At 38.6% G+C, this 18,000-nt stretch overlaps 1 protein-coding gene across 1 annotated transcript in view; it reads left to right on the forward strand.

Annotated features, from left to right (window-relative positions):
* The window catches only part of PTPN14 (protein tyrosine phosphatase non-receptor type 14), a 124,756-nt gene that overhangs the window by 92,236 nt on the left and 14,520 nt on the right, over nt 1-18,000 (forward strand). The window contains exons 7-15 of the mRNA XM_069852812.1: nt 136-223; nt 2,677-2,765; nt 3,820-3,907; nt 4,613-4,695; nt 6,987-7,044; nt 9,228-9,306; nt 10,496-11,985; nt 14,259-14,402; nt 15,453-15,671. Coding sequence (XP_069708913.1) covers nt 136-223; nt 2,677-2,765; nt 3,820-3,907; nt 4,613-4,695; nt 6,987-7,044; nt 9,228-9,306; nt 10,496-11,985; nt 14,259-14,402; nt 15,453-15,671 — 2,338 coding nt within the window. The remainder of the gene's footprint in view (nt 1-135; nt 224-2,676; nt 2,766-3,819; nt 3,908-4,612; nt 4,696-6,986; nt 7,045-9,227; nt 9,307-10,495; nt 11,986-14,258; nt 14,403-15,452; nt 15,672-18,000) is intronic.

Raw genomic sequence — 18,000 nt, forward strand, 5'->3', positions numbered from 1 at the left:
GTTTTGTTTTGGGCTTTTCTAGGCAGCATCTCCGAAGTGTCTTCTAAAGTGGTTTGTGAATATCCCATTTTTTCACTGGTAATTTTTATGTGCATATAATATTGAACCATTTTGCTGCCTTTACTCTAATTACAGTGGCCTTACAGCAGCAGAAGCTGAGATAATGTACATCAATGAAGTGGAACGCCTTGATGGATTTGGACAGGAATTTTTCCCTGTGAGGGTATGTTACTGTATATTACAAAAGAACCTACGAATCGAATGATGCAGGAGTCTGTTGCGACCTTAGCCATGCATGCAAGTTATGTTTGTCCAAAAGAGACAGGGCTTGTTTCACTGTTCTGAAAGATGAATTGACTGCTGGTAGTTCAAATGGACATTGCAGCATGAGGGTATCATAGGCCTGTGGTGTTACAGCTCTTACACCAACATCCTTTTCACAGAAGAGGTTGCTATATGCTAGGGCCTGCTCACTTGGGAAGCAGAGATACTTCCTGATTTTCTTTGAGTGCTGTCTGAGGAAGAGTGGCTGGGAAAAATGAACTTCAGCACTGGTCTTTAGCAGGAAAGGGACATAAGACCTTTTCATGCCTTTCTAAGTTGCCAGTTACCAAGCATTAACTTTACTTTTCCTTAGTATCTTACACGTGCCCACAAGTCCTCCAGACATTTAAAATAGAGTGGAGTTTTCAAGTTTGGCTTTACATTTATAGTCGCTTTCCCTTTGCTGGAAGCCCTCTTCTGCCATGGACGGTCTGCCCAACTTATGGAGCAGATGCCACCATGAAAAAGTTGTGCTGAGAATCTGAAAACTGCTGTTACCACCATGACACGTTCCTCTCTGCTAACCAACGCAGACACCATAAATGGTGGACTGTTAGTGTGTTTTCTGCTAAGCAGAGCTGACCTGGAATTTAAAAACAGACCCACCCCCACACCAAACAATAAAGCTAAAGTCAAAATTGATACATCGGCCAATTTCAAAATTGGTGTGAATGGGAGGAGCTGAATGGTAAAAAAACCTCTACCCAACAACAGAAAATATGGAATGCTTATTGCCAATGAGTGAAATAAATGTTTTTCTCAAATTGATTTGGATTTATGTTACATGCTGCTGGAAAATATTTCTATGTTGGATATTGTTGCATGTCAGTAAGGTAAGTATGAACAGTGGGCCTTTTGCAAAATTGCAGAAGGATGTTACCCTTCTATGGAAGAGCAGCATGCTGGCTGTATAGACAAATAGAATTGAGTTCAAAGGGATAAATGAGTGATTTCTCCTTTGTTCCTGTTAGAAAAATGCTATTAGAAATATGCTTGTCTTTCTTCTTTATAGATATTTGTGTGTATACATAAATACATTTATACATGTAAAAATACATATATTTTCCCCAACATTTTCCCAGTCTCTTTGCCTTATAAAGCTGCCTCTGGGACAAGGCAGAGGAATGTGTAGTCCTCTGATCAGACTGAACTGAAGACAGTTGGCCACATGACCTCTGCTGACTTGTAATATATGTGGAAGAATGCTGGTGTATGCAGCACTTGGAATCAATGGATAGGCTGGGTCTTGAAAATTGGCATCCATCATTTGTTTGTGAGAGACCTAACAATTAGGTGTTAATAGTTAAAAATGGGTGTAGATACTCTGTTGTTGCCTTCTGGGGATCAGGTACCACAAGGCCAGGAGAGCAGCTCTAATCTGATCTATTAAAATGCAAGGACGCCCTATGGTTTCTATAATTTGCTCATGCATAGTGCATTAACTTCTGTCATATCCTTTCTTCTAGCATTTCTTTTTAACCATGCTCTTTGTGTTAGCATGATTTTTATTTACTGCTTTAAGTTGTGAATCAATTACTCTGTATGCATGGGAGAGGGAGTTGGTTTTGTTGATAAATGTAGAAAAAATTCTTTGTGAGCAGCATGAAGTTTTTATAGCGGAAAAAAAAGAAAAAGTAGTTTTAAGAAAACAACTAATGGCACAATGGAACAGGAACTCATGGTTTTCAAACAACAGCCTGCAAGGTGACAATGGGTAGGCACTTAAACCAGTAGAAAGTCTGGAAAACAGTGCAAGAGCAGTAGGTATTATGTGGTGCATGAAGATGAATATTTAACCCAATAATTAAAAAACAATGGAGGATGTATCAGTATTGGGATACAAGTACTTTCTACAGTGTCATGCTATGAACTGTGACACAGAGCACTTAAAGGAGGAACCGTGAAGGGTATAGCTTTTGAGAGGGATTCCATCTCCAGGTGTGGCTTTCTAAAATCTCAACATGTTTTAACAGGTGACTGGAGAAATGATGTGAATGTGAAAGAGGAATATTGCTTTTGGTAGTCATATGGACTCTAGAGAACTATAATCACAGTGATAGAGAATGTAGGGTATTTATATAATACAGTGAATGGCAGTTTGTGGTGTGTTGTTTGATACAGGAGAACCTCGGACTTATTTAGCCTTTGTTTGTCCTCAGTAATCAAGAGAATGCATCCAGTTGAGTGCTTTGAAATACAGAAAATCAGAGTCCAATCAGCAAAGTCTATATTAGTCAAGGGTTAGTCCTGTATTCATCCTGAAGCAGAGCTTGTATGGTAGTTCAGCATGCATTTATATACATGTATTGGCCTGTTTCTTTACTAAAATGAAAATATATCCTTTCTCTGCAGGATAATCATGGAAATGACATTCATCTTGGTATTTTCTTCATGGGAATCTTCATAAAAAACAGAATTGGAAGGACAACTGTGATTTATAGGTAAAAACTAGGGTTTTCTGTACTTTAAGCGAGTTTGTTTACAGAGCTCCTTGTGTGGGGTTTATTTCTTTCTTACATATGTGACTACAATAGTGCCAATCCTCTAAGATCCCCATTATTAGATTATGAACATTTGTGCAGCCAAAAAATAGTGTTTTATGAGCAGCTCTAATTTTTAGTCAGTTGCTGAGGCTTGTATCAGACTTAAGCTGAAATGTCAGGGTATTTTTGCCTTAAAAAGCCTTTCAGTGGTCATCTTCAAAAGTGTTAGGACTCCCTTTTCCACATAGCTGACATTTTTCATATTTAACTTTGAGAAGAAATTAGGTAACCTTTTAACTGTGCCAGGTGACAAAGTCAAGAAGTCTCTTGACATCTGGAAGTGATAGTTGGTGCTGCGTTCCTTACTGTTTGGAAATATGCACTTAAACCATCCTGCCATGACATGAAGAGGAATGCATGCTGCAAACAGAACAAACAAGTCCTTTCCATCCCCAAGGATTGCATGCAATGTACGCAAATGTCTGTCAGCTATTTGTAAGAAGATTATAACTCTGATCTTGGGTAACCTGACAATTGAAAAAAAAAAAAAAAAAAAGCATTGCAAACATAAAACCAGAGTATTAACCTGGTGTGCCTGGCCTGCATAACCATGCTTCCAACTTAACCCCTTTAGGAAGAGTTGGCAATGGAAAAGAGTTGTAAAAGGCATTTGAGGAGGAAAGGCACTATTAAAAAAAATTCTATTACATGTTGCTAAAATCAATCAGTTAAAAATTGCCACAGTTCAGTATCATGTTTATCATTAATATATTTACAATGTTTCTATTGTGTCTTCAAATAGGTGTTTATAAAGAGAACTTTTAACTCCTCTCCTCTGTATTAAGAGCATGACTTCCTTGTTTTCCCAACTAACTTTATTCACCAAAGTTCTACTGAAAAGCTTTCTCTTTCTCATAAAACAAGACAAATGTTGACTAAGGGATTCTTAATATGTTTGTGAAGTGTTTGAATGTATGTGTTGGCAAACTACCACATTTTTTTTACTCTACAGGTGGAATGACATTGCTAATATAGCACATAACAAGTCTTCAATTGTTCTAGAGTTGGTCAACAAAGAAGAGAATGTGCTCTTTCACACGGTAAGAAGATGATCTAATCAATATCATCAAGAAAGCTACTTATATAAAAAAGAAACCTTTAAAATTCCATTTTCCTGAAGGGGGCTCACTTACCACAAGCCCCCCTCAAAGTTCACATTTTACTTTAGGTGAGGAATGAAATTAACTTTGTTTAGCTACCAATATTTATATTCTTTTCCAAGCATCCCAAAGTATACTATATGAGAAATCTGCAAAAAACAAAGTGCTTGTTGGATGAAACATCCACAATGCCACACCGTTTTTCATGCTGGGATAAATATAGCAGCATAAGCAGTTGGAGAAACTGGGCATAAACTACCATGCATGCACATACTGGAACTCAGAGGGCTGCAGTGCTGTTCAGTGCTATTTAAAATTACTCCCTATCTCCCTGATTCAAGGCCAGTATAAAAACTGGAACAGCTAGCTTGAGCCGGTTTTTTTCTCTGTTGTTGTCCCTCCTCCCCTCCCACTGTGACTTAGCAGTGAAGTGGCAGCATGTAATGGCATGCCACTATATTTCAGTAATTTAATGCCTTGAATGCTCTTGAGGGCACTAGGCATGTTCTTGGCAGCCAGATTCTGTACATGATGGACCTTACCAGGCATCGAATTTTTAGAAGTCTTCTTTGTTTCTTTTTGGTAAGAATAACACAATGAATGATTTTTTTTTTTTTTGCTTTTTCTTTTTTTGTGTGTTTAAAGGACGATCTTGAAAATGCTAAATATATTTCACGGTTGTTCACAGCAAGACACAAATTTTACAAACAGAACAAAATCTGCACTGAGTGAGTATTCTTTCTTCAGAGTAGTTTTCTAACACCCTTCTTTGGAATTGCTCTGAGTTTTGGTGTCTCTTTTTTGTTTGTTTTTTCTAGTCACTTGTGTCAATTATTCTTATCCCCTTTCCCTTATTTTTTTTCTTGTTCTGTTTTAAGCGCTAGGAAGAACAGATAGTTGTAAATGAAATCTTGTTCTGGGCCATGTGAGGCTTGATGTTCCTCAAGCAGATGAGTCTGACTATCTTAAATTGAAGCTTTTGGTCTCTGCCATTCATAACCCAGTATGTTAATATAAACTGGAGTGAAAGGTGACATATGTTAACAGGCCAAAATATGAATTGCAGTAGCATTTTGAAGATGCACTACTCATCTAGCAGCTAAGGTCAATGGAAAACTCAGGTTGTCATCTTCTAATTTGGGCAGTATATTTTATCTCCTTATGTGCAACAAACAAGTGAGGACATCTGGGAACGTTAATCTGCATAGCCGTACTAGCACGGCACAGTAGAGACTGTAAATCTGAACCCAAACTCTCCATTAGGCTCTGTTTTGAGCACATTTTAAGGAACTGGCCTGGAGCTAGTCCTCTCACACAGGTGGTTACATTTTAACTGAAGGAGTAATTCATGAGGCATTAGTTATAAGTCAAAAGGCAGTTTATTAGTTGAGTATATTTAATTTACAGCAGCATGCAGCAATTTTAATTTGAGATAGATTTTGCTTTGTGAAATTTGGAATTTTGAGAAATTTTTATGATGTGTAGACTTTGAATAGCAATGAGAATGTCAATCCCTTGAAAAATTTATCAGCTTAGCTGGAAAGATCTGAAGAAGTTCATCTCTATCAAAAGCTCTGTCAACTGCTCTAGTTATAGCTGGACATCCCATCTGTTTAGCTGAGTAATGCTATCTGTTGAAAAATAGAGCAAAATAATGAAGAGAAGACTGAAAGGTCAAACTTTCTAATATTACATATGCACATAGGATATTAACATATGGTGTGTTAGAGTATGGGAGAGACCAATGAGGTAAACTGCAGTGATCATTTCACTTATGGTAAAGAGATTGTTGATTAGATTTCAGATGATGTTTACAGTTCTTAGGAGGTGAGTGTGAGACCAGAAAAGGATTTATTTTTTTTTACAGTGTATAATGCATTTCAGTATTCTAATACTAAATTTAATTTTGCTGATTTTAGAGGAAATGAAAGGAAAATACTGATTGTCTACCCCGTGACAGTCAACGAAGGAAAAAAGAATACCATAACTTGTCTTCTTGGAATATTTCCGCTTTGAGGCTGTATATTGGGGTCAATAAAGGGGACTATTCTGTTACTGTTCGTCATCCAGAGTACAGAGGCAATAGTTTTTGACAGTGTTTATTTCTAAACACTAAGTCATAAGTATCTGGGTACCCTGAACTGCTTTATATACAACTTACACATATTTTGACTAACAAATACAGGGCCTGCCATGAGGTCACTGACTGAAATAACTGGAATTTAAATGCATCCTTGCCATCAGAACAGCTCTCCATCTTACCACAGTCTCATGTGGTATCAGATTATGTGTTAGAGCCACAGATATTTAAGATGGTGTGTTTTCTAGCCAAATAGTTTACCTGCCTTCTGTTAAAATGATAGTTGTTTGGTTTCCTGTGTGCATTTCCTCTAATCGCACATAACATCATTCACCAGATCAGAAACTGTAAGAGGACAAATTCCACCTTTCCTCTCTTCACGTAAGCACTATATTTCTGCCTCCTTCAACTTGTTTCTTTCCTTTCCTCATTTTTTTTCCTCCTACAATCCTTTTTCATTCCACTGCACTTGGCTACTCTAACATTGTTTGTGGCTATGATAGTATTATCTTAACCAGCTGCATTTTTTTCCTCCTCCTGGTCTGTGCACATTGCTTTGGAGTGATTGATATGAATTTCATGCAATTTTCATTGTTTTAACGTTCACCTTAAGTCACCTGAGACTGTGCCTGTGTGCCTTATTCAGTTTTTGTTGCTTAAAAGACTTGTTTGATTCATTTTTAAACCAGAGCTTTTCTTTCTTATGTTTCCAAGTAAGCCAAATAGGTTAATGAACAGAAGGTATGTGTATTTTTTACCTGGAATACTTTCTGTATTTAGAGAAGGACCTGAATTATTTTCATTCATTCATATTCTTTTAAATCTCATTAATGATCAACACTTAGAGATTCTTCATCTCTTGTTTTCCCCATTCATTCTTGAATCAGAATTTAAATACATTAGTCATTTCTAGTATTTCTCTTTCTTTTTCTTCCACAGGCAATCAAGTTCTCCTCCTCCTATCCGACGACGGCCCACTTGGAGTAGGTCATCCTTGGTATGTGCCACAGTGTGGTTGTTAAGAATGTCTATATTACTTCTAATATGGGTCATTGTGTAAGATGGAATACTTTCTAAATTTAAAATAAGGATTGCATTCTTATGCTATGGCTTCATGTACAGCACAAGGGGAAAAAGAGAATTGCCTTCTATATTAGATATGAAAAATGGAAATCTACTTTTTTCAAAGGAAAAGCTGATCCTGCTGCCTCTCTTTGTTTTAAATGTAAGAATGCAACAGTTTGTTGTGGGGTTTTTTTGGTGGTTTTTTTTTTTTAAAAAAAAACAGTCTCAGGAAGATCAAGAGGAGGAGTGTGTGCTCATCAATTAACAAGTGGACTGGGCGGCTAACCATTCATGTTGAACTTTCAACTGTTTGGGCTTTTTTCATTATTGTTTTGTTTACTTGCTGGAACAGTTCTCTTTGGGGAGAAAATACCTTTGTGCGCCTACCTATTCATTTGTCTTGTATGGTAATAAATCAATAGGCATAAATTGGGAGTGAAGTGGGACCTTTGGGTGAGGCTCTGTCATTTCTCTGAGGATCATTTTCATTACACTTTATGCAGTTTTGGCGTCATGATGAACCTATATTTTGTTAACTATTACTTGAAAGGCATTTTATACTGTTCCTTTTTCCTGTCAGCAACATTGATTTCCCAGCAAAACCTCCTCAGTGTAGATCTTATGATGGTGGCATGTTTAATTATCTGATTTAAAAAAAAAAAGAGTCTGAATTATCCTAATGTTGGATATTGACATTGTACAGACCTCAAGCTTCTCTGATTTTGTCAGAAGAGGCAGATGGGCTTTCAAAAAACACCTCAAACCTGTCATTACCGCCTCAAAAAAAATAAAAAAGCCCAGACAAAAAAACAAAAATCCACAGCAGAGTAATCCCTAATTTCTTGCAGATACCTGCCATAACATCCATCACAAAGATAACTTCCTGCTCTAGATCTATGCATTTCAAATAGAAGTCACTTCTTCCTTTCTTTTCTCATTTGTTAGGCTTTCCAGTGTCTTTGTTTGTTTCAGGCTAAGCTCCGCTAATTGGGTTGTCAGCAGCAGGCTCCTTTGCCCAGATTGTTCAGTGAAAGTAGGGTTTTATGCCCTTGAAAGTAATTTTTGGAACAGAAATATATCCTACGTTGTTTTCCAGCTCTGGCTTAGCACAGCCATTTTGGATGCAACAATTCATGTTTCCTCAGTTTCTTTGATTCTCATTCTGTCTCCCCATTTACATAGAAAATGAAAATTTCATCCCTTCCCCACCCCCTCTTCAGTAGCTGACTTGTGTGGTGCTCATGTTGTGCATGTGCATGCAAAGGTAAATGATTTGGTGTTTCTTTTTTGCCTTGGGCATCCATGGTATTTCTTAATAATTTGAACTACTTCAATCAGCCTAGATGAAAAGCCCTTATTACACTGTTAAGGAAGACAAATTAATGAGAAAAGAATGTCTTCCTTCTCTTTTTGCTTTCTTATATCAAAGTTTGTTTTCATAAACCTTGCTCAGTGACACCAGACAGGACATTACAGCGCAGGCAGGAAAATGTGATTGCAAAATGCATCAGTTTACCAATGAACAAAGCTGGTGAATGTCAGCTGTGATTTATTTCGCTGTAAATGATCCTGCTGATTTAATGCAGAGTAGCCCCCTGTGATACTTGTAGTGTTAAAAAGCTTGTTGTGGTACAGATCATTGGAGGAAGGTTCCAATTCATCATCTAGGGAATCCAATATTCATGTAATTTGCAGTTATTTTAAGTCCATATTTTAAGTCCTATTGCTTATGTAACAGTGTTGTAGGATCTTGAATTTTTTCCACCTCTTGCTTTTGCTCTGATTAGGTGTTTTGTTTTAATTCTTCAAGGGCAAGGACTTTAATAAACTTTTAAAAAGGTTTAAGTGAGCTGGTAATTTGAATGTTGTTTTGTGAAGTTGAGCTTAAAGGAGTCTCAACTGGTCAGCTTTGGGCTCCATGACAAAATTTAGCAAACAATTTACAAAATGTCATTCCCCGTTTTGTAAAGAAATGCCAAGCCATGTGGTTTTGGCTGGATAAGAAAGAACAGTATTCAGTGGAAAGGGCATAGAACCATTTTTCTGTTTCAGCTGCAAAAACTGTAGTAAACAAAGTTCCTAATGCTTTTTTTGCCCCTTATGTTTTTGTTTCAGCCAAGGCAACATCCATTTATACTGTCTCCTATGCATGCCCAGTGTGGAGAACACTACACTGAAACACATAATTCACAAGGTACTTAGAACATATATTTTTCCTTTAATGGACTTCAGTTTTCTGTGTATGCAAAGAAGCTCCTGCCTCTTGTGTCTAATGCTGTCATGGTCAAATGGGAGTTGCTGGTGGAGGAGAGCTAGCGGTTTTATAGTTAATGTTACAGCAAGTCTTCTGTTTAAAGTCCAATTTCAGTTTTCAAATTTCTCTAAAATGTCTGTACATGATTATATGGACCTTAAACTTGGTATTCCAGATCAGTGAGCTGAAAAAATAATTTCTAAAGGAAGTATGATGGGTGTTCTATAAGACAGTGCCAGCTGGGGCCAGGGAGTAAGGGAAAAAGAGACAGCAAATATCTTTTAACTGTAGGAGAAATTGTAGTGTCTTGGTCATGAAACTATATGTTTAGATAATATTTTCTGCTGATTTTTCACCAACATTTGCCTGCTTTGTTAGCCTTACAGACTTAAGGAGAGTTAACTATTTTTACCGCTTCGTTTCACAAATAAATTTTCTAAGAGGTTTTATCAGGTAACTTTGATCAAGGCTGGGAATAGAGCCCAGCACCTAAACACCTTAAGTCTCACACCCTTAAGCACACTACCTTTCGGAATACATGTAGCCAAGTTTGTTAGACTACTTTCTTTGCAGCTCACATTTGCAGAGTGTGTGCTTTTTCTCTTCCCTCCAAGTCTTCATCCTGCCATTTATAATACTATATACCTCAAAACTATTGGTTGGTCTGAAGTAGGGTTTCCAATTCCACAGTCCTCTGCTACTTCAAATCACAGTTTGGAGTGCATCAATAGTAAAGACGAGAATTTTTAAGATTACTATAGGCTAACAGCACTGGATTTTTAAGGTGGCAGCAGCAATGAATCCTTCCAGGATGCTAAGGGAGGAGATGCCCCTTTATTTTTTCTTGTCACTTCAGGCAAAACCACTTCTTCTCGTTCCCCTTTCATGTCTCCCACAAGGTTCAGAGCTACCATATTTTGCTGACTATTTAGAGTGTTTATGGAAGTAGTGTTGTTTTAGTTCTATTTCAGTGACCTAAGGATGCTCCCAAGACCAGATGTTCCCTACAGTTGTTGCATATTAAACTGTCTGCATAATCATTTGTGCAGACTGTATTTGAAGCTTTGTTAACACTGAATTAGTCCTTGCATGTTAAAATTGTCAATGTCTCTATCTCTGCTCTGCACAGATAGCATTTTCCATGGAAATGAAGAAACTTTCTACTGTAGGTCTCAGACCAGTTTGGACAGGTGTCCAATGGACTTCAGCTACTTGAATGGTAATGGACCCAATGGGAGCGTATGCAGTGCCCACAGCATGAACTCCCTCAACCGTTCACAGAACTTCATCCAGGCGTCTCCAATGTCCTCAAATCTGAGCATCCCTGGAAGTGACATTATGAGGACAGACTATATCCCCAGCCACAGACATAGTGCAATCATAGTACCATCTTATCGGCCAACTCCAGATTATGAAACTGTTATGAGGCAAATGAAGAGAGGGGTGATCCAGATGGATAGCCAAAGTCAGTCTTTGAGGAATCTCAATATTGGAAACGCGCATGCTTATAAGCAGGCAGAAGACCTAGTTTACAGTCAGCCTGAGATTCGAGAGAGACATCCTTATACAATTACATATGGGCCCCAGGGCAGTAGCTATAACAAGCCTGTGGCCCCATCAGACCAAATAAATCCTAATAATACTGTGCAAAATAAGACAGCAGCTAGTGCTATATCCCACACTGTCAGCACACCAGAGCTGGCTAACATGCAGCTGCAGAGCAGCCAGAGTTACAACACTGCTCACATGTTAAAGAACTATCTCTTCAGACCCCCACCTCCGTACCCACGCCCACGTCCAGCCACTAGCACGCCGGACCTGGCAAGCCACCGGCACAGGTATGTCAGTGGGAGCAGTCCTGACTTGGTCACACGCAAAGTTCAGCTCTCAGTGAAGACCTTCCAAGAGGACAGCTCACCGGTCGTCCGTCAGTCACTGCAGGAGGTCAGTGAGCCCCTAATGGCAGTGAAGCACCATGCAGCTGTGAACAAGCGCCATAGTTTGGAGGTCATCAGCAATATGGTACGTGGTATAGAAGCCATGGCATTAAAAACTTTAAATGCCCCTCTGCCACGCAGAAACACTTTGCGGGAGCAGGTGCAGCCGGAAGAGTCAGTTCAGATGGGGCATGAAGTTCAGCACGTTCCTCATTATCATCACAAAAAGACATTCTCTAATGCCACAATGCTGATACACAGCAGTGAAAGTGAAGAGGAAGAAGAAACCTCAGAATCTGTGTCACAGATAACAGCCCTCCATGAGAACATGGAGTATAGTGCTCAGCTGCAAGCTGCCTTGGCTAGAATACCAAATAAACCTCCTCCAGAGTATCCTGGGCCTCGTAAAAGTGTCAGCAATGGAGCCCTGAGGCAGGACCCTGTTAGTATTTCTGTGGCTGTAGCCAGGGCCAAGGCTATGAGGCCAGGACCTTCCAAAGCCATTAGTGTCTCTCGAACTGATCAAATGGCAATAAATGGTTCTTCACTCGGGCCCTCTATCTCAGAGCCTGACCTCACAAGTGTGAAGGAGCGGGTCAAGAAAGAACCTGTCAAGGAAAGACCCGTGTCTGAAATGTTTTCTATTGAGGACAGCATTATAGAAAGAGAAATCATGATGAGGGTAAGTGCCTTACTCTGTTGCAGTGGCTTCTTGGAAATGAGTAATCAAACAGGTCAGTTTCCCTACCAGAAAACTGTTAGATCAGTAAACTGTGGGAAACACGTGGGTGGGAAGATGTTGATTTACTTGAAGTTAGGAAATGTGATATCAAATGCCACGTACAATTTGGTTTCATGGGTCTGTATGGCTATCAAAGGGGCTAGTCCTGTGCACTGCTCTTGGGCTGGTCTGCTTCCCCCCATTGTGGTTATTCAGCTGCTGACCAGATCCGCAACTGATCCAGCTGATGATGCCACCACCCTGGCAGCAGTTCCAGCCCGAGGTGGGTGGCAGAGCCTGCAGCAGGTGGTAAGGAGGCTGATCACAGAGCTCCCCTTCCGCCTGTGCAACTCCAGCCTCTGCAGATTTGAGGACAGAAGGAGCCTGAAAGGTGTGTGTGAAGGTGTGCAGGAGACTGTGTTTGCACTAGCATTTTCTTTTTTTGCAGGTATATCAAGTATCGCATAATATATAACAATGTAAACTCTTGCGTTTTTCAAATGGTCTGTTTGGTTGCCTTTCCTGCTACTTTATGTAACATAGTTATCTGAATAAGGCACCAGTAGCTATAGAATGTGGATTGCAATTTGTGCAGTTACAGAAAGCAAAGTGTGTGCCATGGCTCTTTTTTTTTATTTTATTTTTTCAGAATTGAGATCTTATGCAAAAAAAAATCCTGAAACAAATTAATGATTCATCTAAATGGCCCAGAGCAGAAGAGAAATTGTAATGTACTAGATCAGTAACTAGTTAGATTTAAATACTACTGTAAATTCGAAAAGCATTTCTAAACATATGTCTAGCACTTCTTGTTTGTTGGTAATCCTTAAGCTGATGTAATGGTTAGGTATCAAACTTGGGCCACTAAGTTGTATCATGAAGACTGAATTTGCTCCTTGCACCATCTTAAACTTTAAACGTAGAACAGATACCTGACTAAAAAACATTATCTTTCGTGAATGAATAGTGTAGACATTGGTGTAGCAAGTATAGATATACTCTTTTGATCTTCTGGGGAAAGAAAACTTGTTGAGAAGCAGGACTCAAAGGATTTTAGGATGGAAATAAAGGTAAGAAGAGATTAGAGATGTTGTTTGGGTACTCTACCCCTGAATAATTTTTCAGATCAACCTTTGGTCAAAAGGTTCTGCTGCTGTTGTTACTTTTAAAGTAAAGGGGTGATTTCAGTGTAGATCAGCAGTCCTAATACATGCAGATCTTTTTTTGGTCGTAGAAATCATGTTATACTAATCTAATGGTAATTGTGATTGCGTTGATCTTTCAAATGCAGGCCGAGGGCAGTAACTTAGGCAGACTTTTCTATTTTAGCATGCGAGTAGTGATAATAAGAAGATCCCCAAACAAAGGAAAAATAATTGCATTTCTCTGCTTTCTAGAAGTAAGAAAAGAAAGCAGAATGATTTTACATTTTTGTTTTGCTTTTCAGTTTGGTCTTTACTTAGTGCTCTGGAAGATTCCAGTGCAGAGGAAAAAGCTTACAGGGTATTGAAAAATCAAGCCATTTACATAGGTCTGAGGGCATTAAGGCTCAGTATAAGGAGGTATAATGAGGGCAGCAGGATGAATTTAAAATTCATACTTGAGTCCTCTGTGTTGCAGTGTAATATGATACATAAATATGATAGATGATATCCCTCCCTAGCTGCTGTTATGTTTGGTTTCTGGGATCTGTGAGCTCAGTTTTTAGTGTGAAATATATCACGGGTGCCATTTGAATCACCATAACAGCCAAATGCATCAGAAGGCTTCTCGCTTTTAAGTATTACCATCAGAGAAGAGAAACAACTGTCCTGTATTTTACTGTTTGTTACAGTAAGTTGAAATTATTGCTTTTTAAAAGATGCCCCGGGTACCTTGGCTATGGTAGCACTGCTTTAACACAACGGGGTGATTCTTTGTGTGTCCTACATTCAGAAAAATGTTTGCAGAAAAATGCTCAAGATTGTATTTGTGTGTCTTATGATGGCATGTAAACTGTATTATATGCTGGGATCGCTTCTTTGAAATTAAAATTCTGTGCTCATGTAGGAGCAGGCCTTTGAGGAATAACAGGAAGAATAGAGGTTGTATTTGAATTTACGATGCTAATGGTGATCATCTGCATTCCTTGGCCAGAGAGTTGCAGATTTTGGAGATTAAAAAAACATTCCAGCATTTTACTGGCATTATAAATAATCACACAGAGATGAAAACGTGCCTTTTCTTGCCAAAAGAATCTAGAAAAGCAGAAGATGGCAGGCCTGGAGGCCCAGAAGAGGCCCTTGATGTTGGCAGCACTGAACGGACTCTCAGTTGCTAGGGTTCCAGTGCCGGAGGACAGCCAGGATGAAGTCGCCAAGGTGCCAATGGATGAGAGGGTAAGATGGAACCTTATGAAATGTTGCTTATTCACTTTGTTCCCAGCAGCATTAAATTTCTAAAATATTAAAATTTTATTTTAAAAGGTGAAAACAATTATCTTAAAAATTTTCAGAGCCATCAATGGGAAAAGTCTGTGGTTAACACTGGTGTGTCTTTGGATGCCCTTAAAAGTGTTACATGCTTTGAACATTTACTGAAGTAGGTGAAAATTGAGACTGTTCACTGTTTAACATGACCATAGAATGTCATACCAGATCAAGCTGTAAGTCTAACACTTTCCACATTTTTCATTCCATCAGGTAGTCTTTGTACAGTGATCATCTGTAGATACCATCTTTCGTGTTCTGATACAACTAAGGAGTTCAGTTCATGTCGCTAGTGGGATTATTACTTTTTTTAAAAAAAAAAAAAGATATTTGCTTCCTGATGTTTGGGCATGCGGGTGTGTGCATGTATGTGGAATTTCAGAAATTAAAAACAGTTGCGGCCATTAAGATTTGAGGGACATATTTGCAAATTATCTTACTGACTTTCTGAATAGAAATTTGCAGCCTTGTATTGTCTGGTATGCAGACAATGGGACTTGACCTCTGCTTGTACATGTGTGGAGTTCTGCTCAGCCACAGAAATTCCACATGTGCAAGTTAGGGAGTATTTTGAAAATATGGACTACATCACACTCCTTGCAGTGTGATGGTCTTCCTAAAAAGATACATTTAAAATAGTTTTACAAGTATCTGTTGTGGAGAAATCACATATAAATTCATACTGAACCAGGATTTCATTTAGCATGGTTTTGCTTTTTATGGTATCAGTCTTGAAAAATGCAGAGGTGGAATGTAAAGTTCTAAAATTTGCTTGTGATTTCATTCAGTTGAAATAAGTGTGTCATGTTTCCGCAGATAACTGTAACTGAAAAAAATAGAAGCGACCAAGAGAATGCTATTGCTACATATTGAAATTCAAAGAACTGATGGGTGGGTCTAGTGATAAACATTCTTTCTGGAGGAATTAATGGATTGATATTCCTGTTTGCTAAATTTTAGTGCAAGATCTTGAAGAGGAAGTTGGAAGAGGGGATGGTGTTTACAGAATATGAGCAGATTCCAAAGAAAAAGGCAGATGGGATCTCCACCACTGCTGCCTTGCCTGAAAACACTGAGCGTAACCGCATCAGAGAGGTCATACCTTATGAGGAAAACAGAGTAGAGCTGGTGCCAACCAAAGAAAATAACACAGGCTACATCAATGCTTCACACATAAAGGTAAAAGCTTTCTTGAGCTTTGCTTTGCAAATGAAGATATGTTAAAGCTTTGTTTGCATCTCTGGATGCACAGCAGCATTTTCTGTAACTCTTGAAGTTCAGAAAAGCTTAGTCAGAATGCATCATTGTACCTTTGTGTCAGCATGGGCTACTCTGAAGTCCCCTGTCAACTAACATGCATGATTTGATTTATTTGCTAGAGAATGGGAAGTCATTTTGAAGAGCCATTCTTAGTTTTTTATGCCCATCTCTGCTAGATGGTTGGGCAATGTCTCTATGCTATGTTTTTCGCACCTCGTGAAAATGCATTAGGTCAGCCCCAATACCTCAAATGGAATACAGTTGTAATGACTCTGTACCTGAGAGGAAGAGCAGCTAAGTGCATGGCAAGATGCTGTTACTCCTAGTGAAGAATATATTCGGTTTCCACGAGTGGAAGTTTTCAATAGAAGCAGCTAGAAGCAATCTTTTCTACTTGGCCGCTGGGGGACTGCCACAACCCACGCAGAATGTGCCCCTGCAACTGACAAGGGCAGCTTGAAAGAAACACGCCATAAGGTGTGACTGAAATATTTTTTCCATTTACTAGCAGGTAGGATACAATTTTTAAAAATCAAGGGTATGTACCTCCATGTACCCAGTTCCATGTCCAAAGAAAAAGTACATAGTTGTGCATAATGTATATTTATGTGGTGCTGCAGTTATTTATATAAATAACATATTGCTCTTCCTTTTATCATGAGAGTTGAGTGATTTTTTTTTTTTTTAAAAAAGTGTTTTATGCATGTGTTGATAAAAAGAACCCCTTACTAATGAGATCCCTGTCTCTGATTGGATATTGCATTAGACTTCTGTATTTCAAAATAAGTTTTTATCAAGATACTTAGGATTTTTTTCTTGTTAATTCAACATAGAAATAATTTAAGGTGTGATCTGACTCTGTTACTTTTAAACATGACCTGTTTTAACAGTGAACTATCCCGCAGTGGCTGCAATGATTGTTTCTCCTTTAAGCTTCCCGTACTATTTGCAGAGTTCTTTGTTGGCTTTTACTTTACCCTAAGAGAAGTAACAGCACTCCTCTCCCTCAAATGACAGATTCTCTTGTCAGAGACGACTGTATGCTTTTTCTCATTGTCAAAATCCACATGAAAAAGAAATAATTCAAAAGTAATAAATAACATCTCCTGTTAAATGAATATTTTCCTGGACTAAAAGCTTTTTAAAAAGTTTAAAGAGATTTGCTGGCCTTCTTGATTGTGATTTGCAGTGTTAAATCGTGTTGGTTCAAAACAATTTCTGAATCAAGATCCTGGCAGGTTATCGCTTTTCTACATAGCCTGGTAGGTAGCAGATACTGAGTTTTTGCATAATCAGACGTTGCTATGATGATGGATTTCTGAGCCCAAAAAATTTCATCTACTTTGTTAGGAGGCCAAAAAAAGAGATTCCTAACATAAATTATGCCCACAAAGCAATACTAGCCGGAAAAGAATTTTCCCTGCCCAATTTTGAGTCCATATTTTACCTTGTGTGTCAATGTTGGACATGCACACATATCACATTCATAAAGCACCCAGGAATACATAGAAATGTTTTAATGCCTGGACCCGGTCCTTGCCAGTATATTCCGCTTGCACTTGTAGTAGCGCATATGGAAGCCAAGCAGATGTGCTTTTGCTTAGGAAGTGAAATCGCATCTGTGAAATTTACTTCAGTAGCACAGAGTGTGTGTGTTTGCAGCCCAGTATTCAATTTTTAATATCCTGCAGTCAGGGCATTAGAATGAAGTAAACATTCCAGGCATCCCATTCCCTCTAGACTATTTATGGTCCTTTCATATCTTGTGCCAGGAGGCTGGATATTTGGACCAGAAGTCAATAAACAAAGAAAACTCCTCTATCATCCTGATAAGATCCATGCCTGGAGAATTCCAGCTCTGTCTGCGAGCCCCACAGTTTTACAGTATTTCTCTGCTTATTTACCATTGACATTTGCTGCTTAGATTCTAAGAGAGATAAATTATGATTAAATTTATGGATTAAACAAGAAGTTCACAAGACTATTTCATCTGACTGTTTGGGTCAGGTCAGTATTAACTGAAAAAGCTCAATAATGTTACACCAGTACTCATCACTCCAGGCAAGCATGTAAGTGCAAACTGGCACAAGTATGAGGTGCTGGGTAGTACTGTGCAGTTTACATTCATTCCCACCTAGTAGAAGAACTTAAGGACTTTACCTGCATCGGTCTTGCAGATTTTAACCACCATTCATAGAGAATGCTGCAGAGTGTGAAATAAGAAAACAAACTGGTGTACAGACTTGAA

The sequence above is a fragment of the Phaenicophaeus curvirostris genome, chromosome 2 (genome assembly GCF_032191515.1).
Source record: "Phaenicophaeus curvirostris isolate KB17595 chromosome 2, BPBGC_Pcur_1.0, whole genome shotgun sequence".
In the NCBI taxonomy this organism is placed as follows: Eukaryota; Metazoa; Chordata; class Aves; order Cuculiformes; family Cuculidae; genus Phaenicophaeus; species Phaenicophaeus curvirostris.